This window comes from Platichthys flesus, chromosome 6 (assembly GCF_949316205.1).
Source record: "Platichthys flesus chromosome 6, fPlaFle2.1, whole genome shotgun sequence".
Classification (NCBI taxonomy): Eukaryota; Metazoa; Chordata; class Actinopteri; order Pleuronectiformes; family Pleuronectidae; genus Platichthys; species Platichthys flesus.
The window spans coordinates 7347837-7358139 of record NC_084950.1 but is presented as its reverse complement, the minus strand read 5'-3'; the positions used below and the strand labels follow the sequence as shown (position 1 = coordinate 7358139).

General features: G+C 42.1%; 1 protein-coding gene across 1 annotated transcript; it reads right to left on the bottom strand.

Moving 5' to 3' along the window:
* Positions 1-287: 287 nt before the first annotated feature.
* th (tyrosine hydroxylase) lies at positions 288-6933 on the bottom strand. The gene is made up of 13 exons (XM_062390099.1): positions 6762-6933; positions 6124-6327; positions 5257-5431; positions 5060-5148; positions 4880-4947; positions 4726-4776; positions 3997-4142; positions 3742-3877; positions 2508-2577; positions 2365-2421; positions 1775-1870; positions 1525-1658; positions 288-600 (listed from the first exon to the last, which is right to left on the bottom strand). The coding sequence occupies exons 1-13, from the start codon at positions 6843-6845 to the stop codon at positions 441-443; spliced, it is 1470 nt and encodes a 489-aa protein (XP_062246083.1). The 5' UTR covers positions 6846-6933; the 3' UTR covers positions 288-440.
* Positions 6934-10303: the final 3370 nt, after the last annotated feature.

Below are 10303 nucleotides of genomic sequence, written 5' to 3'. Positions count from 1 at the left end.
ATTACAGCAGACATATTTTTTTCTAAACAAAACAAACAAGATGTCAATATACACCTTATTATAGGATTATATTTCTAAAATAATTATACCATATCCATTTAGTTTGATTTTGATACATTCATGATCACAGCTCCCTATGAATTTGGTTACATTTTGACATATTTCTTAAACAACACAACTTGCTTTAAAAGCAGGAATGGCCAAGTGGGTAAAGCCGAGTCATTTCACAAAATCCACAGCCAGCGAGGCGCCAAACATCTTTGGAAACATCACCTTCCCCGTGCCAAACGGTGTCCCACAACAAGCAACAACCCATCAGAGACAGCATCAGACTGGAGGTACAGCACAGAGAGAGAGAGAGAGATGGACACAGTGGTCTTGTTGACACATCGGACGTCGCAGAGCACAGCGGAGAGGAAGCAGACAGCAGTGGGGCGTCATCATGACAAGACGCTGAGGGCGTCTGTCAGCATCTTCAGCTCGTCCTTCACCCCCTCTAGGCCTCCCTGGATCTTCAGCGGGTCGTCCAGGACCTCGATGCTGCTGGTGAAGGGGTCGAATCTCACCGAGAAGGGACGCTTGATACCGGCCACGTAAGTCCTGGTGGAAGACAGTGAGGGAGTTAGAAAAACAAAACTAGACTGGCACTCGCTGGAGCGCACACCCCCGCCAAGGCCCAATTACCAGTCCCCTTAAATTCAATCAAGCTGCACCTAATAGTTCCCAAAATGTTCCATGTTCCATGAATTACTAGCTGGCAACGTTTAGAAAAACACCTTATTTCACAATGTTTAAGAAAGTGATAACAGACCTCATGAATCTCTTCCCTGATCAGGATCTGCAGCATTTTAAAGGGTTCCTCCTTGACTCAAACCACATCCCTAAAGCACATTAGGTCGAGTTGTTTTTGTGAACTCTTGCTTACAAACAAACCAATAAACAAAAGCACAAATGGTGAGAACATAACCTCCTCGCTGGAGGTAATAAAGTAATACCTAAAGGTTAGGTCTTCCAGGAGCACTTCATGATGCTTCCCTGTCTGAGGTTTATCAACCCGAATATTTCCTCCCTCCGGTTATGGCTCTTTACAGAGTCGGGGATATCCTGCTTATCACCGGTGTGAGTTTCGTAATCTTTAATTTTCATGTTTTTGCACAAACATTCCCGTGCTGATCCCCTCTCATCTAGTGTGTTGGGGGGGATGTCATATGCTATATTCTACCAGAGACCAAATACTGTCAAAACACCCACCAAAGCTACTTGTTTTGCTGCTCAACATTTGAAGTGTTTGCCAAATAAAACTCCAGAGTTTTGCCTTGGTAAGAAACACTACATTAGTAACAGCTGTCTTCTGGCTGCTATGGCTGACCCACAAACACTTGTGGCCTTAGGGGCTGGCTGGCTGTTCTCTGACCTTGTCCTAGCGTAACCCCCTCTTCTCTTTGTTTTTTGGGGTTTTTTCTTCTTCTTTTTTTTCTCTCGCTCTCTCTCTTTGTTTTTGTTTGTGCCAAAAAAGAAAAGTACCTGAATTTCTCCTTGGCATCTGAAAAGCTCTCGGAGACAAAGTAGACGGGCTGGTAGGTCTGGTCTTGATAAGGCTGCACCGCCGCAGCCTCGGGTTCGAACTCCCTCGTCTCTGGCTCGTCAGACAGAGAGTGCTGCGTTGACGGTAAAACGAAAAGGTGGAGAATTAGCTGTGATGGATGCAGCTTTATTATCCAGTGGATGATGTTGACATTGAGCAGAGAGCACAGTAAACATGGGGGGAACGCACCACAAGTTCTCCGTATGAGGAGAGCAGCCCAGCACCGTAAGCCTTCACCTCACCATTCTGTTTACATAAACCATACTCGACGGTGAACCAGTAGAGCTGATGGGACAAAAACAAATTAAGAGAGTGACTGAGAAAAAGAACAATAACAGGTCAGACAAACCACTTGTTTATATGTCACATTTTAGACATGGTGCTTGGGGAGGAGAGGTGGGCTCGGAGAAAAGGGGGTAGGGTATTCTGATTGTTTTGGGAGAGCGGGGGATCTTGCGGGGGATCTTGCTCCAGATCTATGTTTTTTTTTTCCTCTTTCATTTTGTTGCCAGATTAACTGAAAAACAAAAAGTTCCGTCAAAATATTTATTTCCAGAAAATGACTTTTGGGTGAGCCGCAGACCAAACAGTGTTTTTTGTGCGATTCTGAGAAATGATATTTTCTCTGAGAAGCAAACACCCTGAGTTCAAGCACAATATCAAAAGCCCAGAGGGGTCTGGCATTTTAAAAGTCAAACACAAGGTTCAGCCCCTCTCTCCACCTCAATGATTTGTGAATAGTTCTAGTATCTGCTGGAGTTGGAGGACTTGATTCTTACTGTGGACAGTTTCTCAATGTCTTCATCTGAAGCCCCGACTGATGCCAGACCGAGGTTCTGCAACAAACAATCAACAAATTGTCATCAAAATGTAATCTGGAATTTATTATCGATATATATCTGAAGGATCATCTGTCATTAACCTGTGAAAACTGGGCAAAGGTGCGGTCGGCCAGCATTGGGACGTGTCCCAGGAGCTCGTGGACACAGTCTCTGAGGAGAAAGAAAGAACGTCAGCTGTGACCGGGTTTGATCCGAACTGAATCCCAACCCAGATCGATTTAACCAAATACAGACTGTTATCACAAACTGGCAGCTCAGCATGGCTGAATCACAGAGCTGCGGTCACAGAGCGATTCTGTGCCCAGTGCGAGGCAGGAAAAGTGAAGACAGAAGTTCAATTCAATACAGAATGATGAAAGAAAGCAAGAAAGAAAGCAAGAAAGAAAGAAAGAAAGAAAGAGAAAACCGAGAACGCTTGTATATAGGACGACTTCTTCAGTTTAATTTTTCATCCCTGTTTATGCCTCTGTGCCTTCGACAGCTGTGGCCGGAGGCATTATATTTTCGTCCGCCCTTTTCCTGTGAAAACGATTTCTCAAGGACAACTTGAGGGAATTTCTTCAAATTTGGCAAAAACAGTCACTTGGACTCAAGGATTAATCATTAAGGTCAAAGGTCAAATGTCAAAGTTACCTCACTAAACCTGGCCAAAAATGACTAATATGCTATTCATGACACACTACACTTAATTCAATTTAAAATCATATATTTAATACACCATTTAAATTGCATTAGTATATATATTAAAAGTATATGGCCTTTGCTATATTTTAATACAATAAATAATAATATGTAATTATTTATCTAATTCAACAGTCTCATTTAGTCTTTATTACTTGTCGGTAACTGGTTGTTTTCAACATATGTATTTTAACACATTTAACAGTGTTGGACAAGAAGCACAAGTCCGCTCAGCAATACTATGAGAGCAATGACTAAATTAAAATAAAATAAAATAAAGAGACCTCAATTTATGAAAGCTCTATTAAAAAATTATCAATATAAATATAAAAAAGTGTATATCAAGGATATGTGTGTGTAAGTTATTGCAAAGTTTCCTGAACGAAGTACCTGTGTTCTCTGTGTTTTGCTTTTATTATATTTACAATCCATCTTTTGAACTGTCTCTTTGTGTTTCAGCTTCATGATTCTGATCTAAATAAGATGCCAATGAAATGAACTGAATTTGAGTCTAAGAAATCCTCAACCAAAGATCAGAGTGAGAGAGATTTAATCAACGTGACAGAGACACTGTCGGCATGTCCAGTACAGATATGTGAGGAGGAAAGCTGGAGAAGTCCCGGTTGTACTTACGGCTCTGGTGAGTGCATGGGAGAGGAGGCGTGTCGGATGTACTGGGTGCACTGGAACACCCGGAACGCCAAACTGGCCAAGAAATCTCTGGCTGAGAGCAGACCTGCAACTGGACGCAGCTGGAAGCCTGTGCGCTCTGTGTGTGTGCGTGTGTGTGTGTGTGTTCAGAAAAAGGGAGATAAAGAGTGAGAGAGGGAAAATGAATGCTGGTGTTCAAGTGTCACACCTCTTTTGGTGTCTTTTCCCATCGTTTACCTTTGAGGAAGCGTGACACGTCTTCCAGCTGGGGGATGTTGTCAGGACTGTACCCACAATGCCTCTCCAGCAGGCGGAAGGCCTCCACGTATTCACTGCAGGCGTGGGTGCTGTACAAGTCCCTCAAGGTTGAGTAGACTTCTCGCCTGATCAAGGATATAATTCAATAAAACATTTTAATTAATTTTTAACAAACTTACTATCTTGTGTTCTTCATAAAATAAGATAAGATAAGATAAGATAGGATAAGATAAGATAAGATAAGACAATAAATCTGCTGTATAAATCCAAAGGCCGGGACAAACCATCAGACAAGAATCTTCAGTAACTGGTATTTGTTGGAATCACGAATCTCAAGATATGTATTTTTCTTTTCACGGAAACTGTCCAACTGAAATTAAGGCTTCAAGTGAAAATCCATTGTCTTGGGATCTCTTCCTGTCAAATCATGTGTTCCTGCAGCCCACTGATGTGTTTCTTGCTCCGGTGAGCTCAACCTGCCACAAATGCTTTGACAACCCCCCCTCATCTGTGAATAACATGCCAAAACAGCCATGAAAGACTCAACAAACTAGGCAGTGAGATGAATCGGACTTAGTGGCTGCTGAAAAGACTCAACAAACTCTTTGTATTCGGAGTTCATTTTGATTTCATGTTAAATCTTCAGCCCCCAGTGCATGAAACGTAGGCAATCATCATCATACATGAGCGTGGAGCAGCAGTTCTTACCATGTGCCGATCTCATCCTCGGTGTATTCCACTTTGGGAATCGACTCCCCACTGAGGATTAACATAAAGAAGTGCATCAGGAATAATCACATTTATACTTTGTCTTTTAATGGCTGCAGTGCTGGGCCACATTAAGGGAAAGACTTTATCTCACTGTCTGTATCTGTAGGCAATGTCACCAATCATCTTCCTCCTCTGTCTGTAGGCCAGGTCTGTGAAGCCCTGTTCAAATCCAATATATAAAACACTGATCACATTTCTGCAGCATATTGGACAAACACACAACGGACTTGTGTAACGACAACAGTTGTTTGCTGGTGGAGTTGCTACTCACAGGATGGTCCTGATCCAAGTCCGGATCAAATTTAGTGACCAGATGATGACACCTGTCCAAATCAGCTATTCTCTTTGGGAACCAATGAACTAACAGAGTAAAGAAACAGGAGATGGTTCAAAAATCAATTGAGCTGATATTCTGTTTATCTGGAAAATGTCAAATGTACAAACGTGAAAGCAGTGGGAGGGAGTTACATTTGACTTCTTTGGTGGTTTTCACATCCTCTGCGTTCCTCTTGATGGAGCTGATGAGAGTGCTGACGTCTGAGAGATGCACCTCGCAGCGCACCAAGTACTCCAGACCCTCCACGCTGTCCCTGGGCTTTCTCTTTGGTCGCGTCTCCAAATGACGAATCTTTGCTTCGAATGTCTGAAATACGATCAACACGCTGAAATGTGCTGGAGCAGTTATGTTGCAGAGCATTGGATGTTGAGAGGTGGATATTCTATCTGTGGGTTTTGTATATTTGCAAGCTAAACACTTCACTAATACAAAAAAGATGATTAAAGCACATAAAGAGCAACAGACCACATCACTTCCAAATTTAAATCTGATTAAGCTCATCATTGGTTAATGTTTATTTAGTGACCCAGTATATGGGATATAATTTGATTATCAAAAGACTTGATTTCACATATTCATCTTCTAAAACCCTATTAGTACCAATGAAACATTTATAAAAAGAGCCAATGTTTTAACTGAGTCGATTCATTATTCAGAAATTAATTCCAGAAAATATGTAAACCATTGACAGAACAAAAATCCCTTTGATATTGTGTTTAACCGAGAAGGGCTGCAGATGATCTGGATGAATTTAATTTGATCCAAAGGTGCGTATCCAGCATTACAATGGATCACTTAACGACCTGGCAACCCTATATTTATCCTCGTTAATGGATTATACATGATTCTTAGCACTAAATATTTACAAATGTTTTACAACGTTATAAACCAATATGTAAAACGTTTTTAAGACAATATTTCAGTTTCAAATACACCGTGTTTTAAATATATTTTTACAGACATTGTTGAAAACTTTCTTTACGCATCTATCGTGATACCTCGAAAACCTTCAGTGCCCGGGACAGCGCAGGTGTCTTGGAGTTCCTCAGCGTGAAGAAGATGTTGAGCAGCGCTTTTCCATCGTCTTCCTCGAACACGATTTGCTCAGTGACCTCTGCAGCCTCCGCCGCTGCAGCCGCGGCTTCACGCTCCTTGCGCGCGTCCTCGATCAAGCTCTGCCTTCTTCCGAGGAATCTTTGAGACTGTTGAAATTAGAGAAATTATATTGAAGTCTCACGTGCGGCGAATATTGAAGATTCAACCCTGTGACCGAGCACCAACCAAAACACAACAGAAGGTGGTAACTGGGCTTCTCTTACCTCTTGGATATAGAGATGGAAGTGGGAGGATTTACAATCTCCAAATGAAAATATAAAAGTAATGCACTCGCTAAAGACCTGTAGCTCCCAAAGCTCACACTTCAAATGGATTTAGCTTTAAATTGCATTTTATTTCATGTAACAATCTTGTGCGTATCAGGCAGAGCCGGTGCGTAATGGGCACCTCTCCAAGCTCTTTACGCGCAACACAGCAGTTTTCAGTGATCCTCTAAATAAAATCCACACATAACACTTGGAACACCACCACACACTGAATTATATCACAGATTTGCCAGTATGAACTTGACATCTCTCACCGTGATGGAGTCAGACCGCTCCAGCTCGGATGCTGCTCGGCGGAGGCTCTTCGTGGAGGACGTGGAGCTGCTGGAAAGCGGCATATTTACTTATTGTCACAAGTGTCCTGCGCTGTGTCTGCGTGTCAAAGTGTGACTGGAGTGACGGAGAAGCGGTGGCGCGCTCAGACCTCTCCAGCTGCTGTGCGCTCAGACCTCTCCGGTTTTTTTCAGACAGGTTCCCTCTTTTTATGGGGTCATTTGTTTGCACTTTCTGACGTCAAGCACGCTAATGTCGCTTCGATCGATCAATGCGCAGAATCCATCAGTCACAGCTCAACTCGGATCAGCATATTTAGAGTACATCAATAAAAACATATGACATTTTGTTCTGTTATTTGCAGCCAGATTTGCAAACAGATTATTTAGTTTTACTTCATCAAAAATGTTAAGATTTTTGAACTTACATCATAATTCAAAATCTTGAATTAATTTAAACATATATTATATTATATTATATATATTATTATATATATTTTTTTTTTCTTAAGCGAAGTTCTTGTAGGCTACCCTTTAATCCCTGTCTAAACATTCTCAACAATAATTTAATGTGAACTCAATTAATACAAAATTTTCCCATTTAGTGTTTATTTAATCAATATTTACATACAAAGTAACGTTCTTTATTTAGAAGCAGCAGCTGGACTCACTAGTGCAGCTTTAGACAATAATCACCGCCTTGACCCCCAGGGCTTTACATAAAGGTTAGACCTGAGAAAAGTCAACTGTGGAAAATTAAGTCACTTTATCAGCTCAATCTAATCTCCACGGATCCTCACAACATTCAATTTGATTGTGAAAACACACACACGCACACACACACACACACACACACACACACACACAGGTACAAAAAACACACACAATGAGGTGAAAGAGAACATCACATTGTTTTCTTGTTTGGCCCACCGTGTCTGTTTCTTACCTCTGCTACAACCACATTAACTGAATGTGTACCACTTTTGGGACGTAGGTGGTTATCATCCACAATCACATGAGGGTGGAGTGATGTATGGTGCCCGCGGGCGAGCTGAGGTAAAAGGATTATCTGCGGACCTCTGGCCACACGCTGCCACAGCAGCAACCTCGCGAGGGTTGTGGAGACGACAAATGGGCCCCAGTGTGACTCGTCCTCCAACCTGAACACATGAGATGAAAATGCTAAAGAGCACTGATGTAGCCTCCGGCACAGAGAACTGCAGGTCCCTCTTTTGTAAGAGGGGGGTTGATAGAGTGAGTGTGATGAAAACAAAGATAAAACAAGCAGACAATAAGATAGAAACCACCTTTCAACCTTGTTCAGGACTTTTCTCCATGGACACAGAATAAATCCGTTTATCTTTAGAAATGAAGCGTTATTCTTGTTTTTCCACTTTAGTTTGACCTTATTTGAAAGTGGTACAACATTAAAAAAAAATACTGAGCAACAGGCAGATGTTTGACATTTATTCAGACAGTGGAAAAAATTATCAATTTCATGGTTGGTTCCATCCACATCTTCTAAGGATTTTCAAAGACGATGTTTTTCAAAAGACTTGCCTGTTCAAAGTAAATGATAAGAGACAGAAGGTCTGATTTCTTGAAGTTATTGAAGTTTAGCAGATACAGTGATTTGCCTTTTAAAAAATACCTCTGTGACCAAATACAACATCCATTTGAGATAATTTCCCCTCAAAATGTGATTCCAGGAAAAAAGAATACCGATAAAAAAATAATTGTATTCCGGACCACAAGAGACGTAGTAATTGTACAGCAGCCCAGGAGATTTAGTCTGGGGAGCTACAGGCTGAATCTAAATCAAGATAAACTACTGTCCCTCCTTCTCTGTCCAAGTGTCTGCTTTCCTGTTTCAGCCCAGTTTATCAAGACTATAGTCTTTTACTGGTTATTTGAACTCACCACAGAAAAGGCTTGAGTTCTCCTCTCTTTACCTTTGGTTTTTTGGCGGTAGGATCAGGACAGGACATCTGGAACTCAGCCCTGAGAATAAAGACCATCCACGGTTGGATTCGGTCTCAATCTCCCTGTCAAACAAGGTAGACAATTAGGGGCCTGACACCTGAAGACCGGAGCCCGCACACCAGTGAGATCCAGTGAACCTGGATGCTCGATAAGACTGTTTTTCTGGCAAATGAGAATCCAACTGCACTAAAAGATTGTCACCAAAAGATGTAATAGATGATTCAACACGTGAAGTTCTGGAAACTGCCACAATCTGGGATGCTTCAGGTCTGGGACCAGTTACAAAAGTTCTGGTTGCAGGTTTAAAGTGTTTTAATCGTTTTAAGCATAGACCTTACAGATGGATGATGCATCTCTACTTCCTCAAACTATCCAGAAGTGAAGTCAAAAATATCCAGGATACAAACGCTGCCATCTTTCACATTTGGAGTCTGCACAGCAGAGGTTGGGGGGATGGAGCTGTCAATCATGATGTCAGCAGTAACACAGTCATCGTAACGGATATTTGTGAAGAAGGAGCTGAGTCGCAAGGCAAAGCGTTCAATTTACCAGTCAATCTATGTTCCAGCCCTCTTCTATGGTCACAAGCTTTTGGTAGTTAGTGAAAGAATGAATAAATACAAGCAGTGTGAATATGTTTTTTTTTCCATGGGGTGGGGGGAGCTCATCCATGGAGACAGGGTGAGGAGTTCAGACATCCAGAGGGACCTTGGGGTAGAACCATTGCTTCTTCATATCAAAGGGACCAGTTGAAGTGATTCGGATAGGAAGCCTCTCAGGCGCCTTCTGTTGGAGGTATACTAGGAACGCCCAAGCTGGAGTGAGAACCAGGGGCAGACCCAGACCTGGCTGAAGGGACTACAAATCCCATCTGGCCTGATAACACCTTGGCATCCAACAGGAGGAGAGGAGGGCAAGGGATGTCTGGAATACCCTACTTTGCAAGCTACCTCTGTGACCCTGTCTTGGATAAGCTGGAATAAATGGATGGAAGGATGGATGGAATGATGGATGGATGGATGGACGGATGGATGGAAGGATGGAAGGAAGGATGTATAGAATGATGGATTGACGGATTGATGGCTGGATTGACTCACCAGAAAAATGAACATTTGACTTTAAATATGTGTGATAAGAACAATCTAAAAAGACAGAAACCATCTTTGAGAAAAATCATATGACGTGTGCTTCAACTTTTCATTTTGGTCCATATCCCATCCGTTAACATGGAAGATCGTGACATACACACCCTGTCCTACTCCAATCCCTGTAGCTCAACTGCCGTGTCCATTACGTTTCTATGCAGTTAGGCTGACTCATCACCACTGAGCCCACCCCCACCATTGCTCATAGCAGCTATCAAGGCTACCTTTTGTTAGAAATGTTGCACTTGAAGAGGCGATATCTCTCCGCCATTCATCCAATGTTTATCCAATTCCATCGTCTTTTCTGGAAGAGTCGGACGTGTCCACCAATGACACCGGGATGATAATTATAACAATTATGTATTGATTCAGCAGCAGCATTGTGGCTTTGTGAGC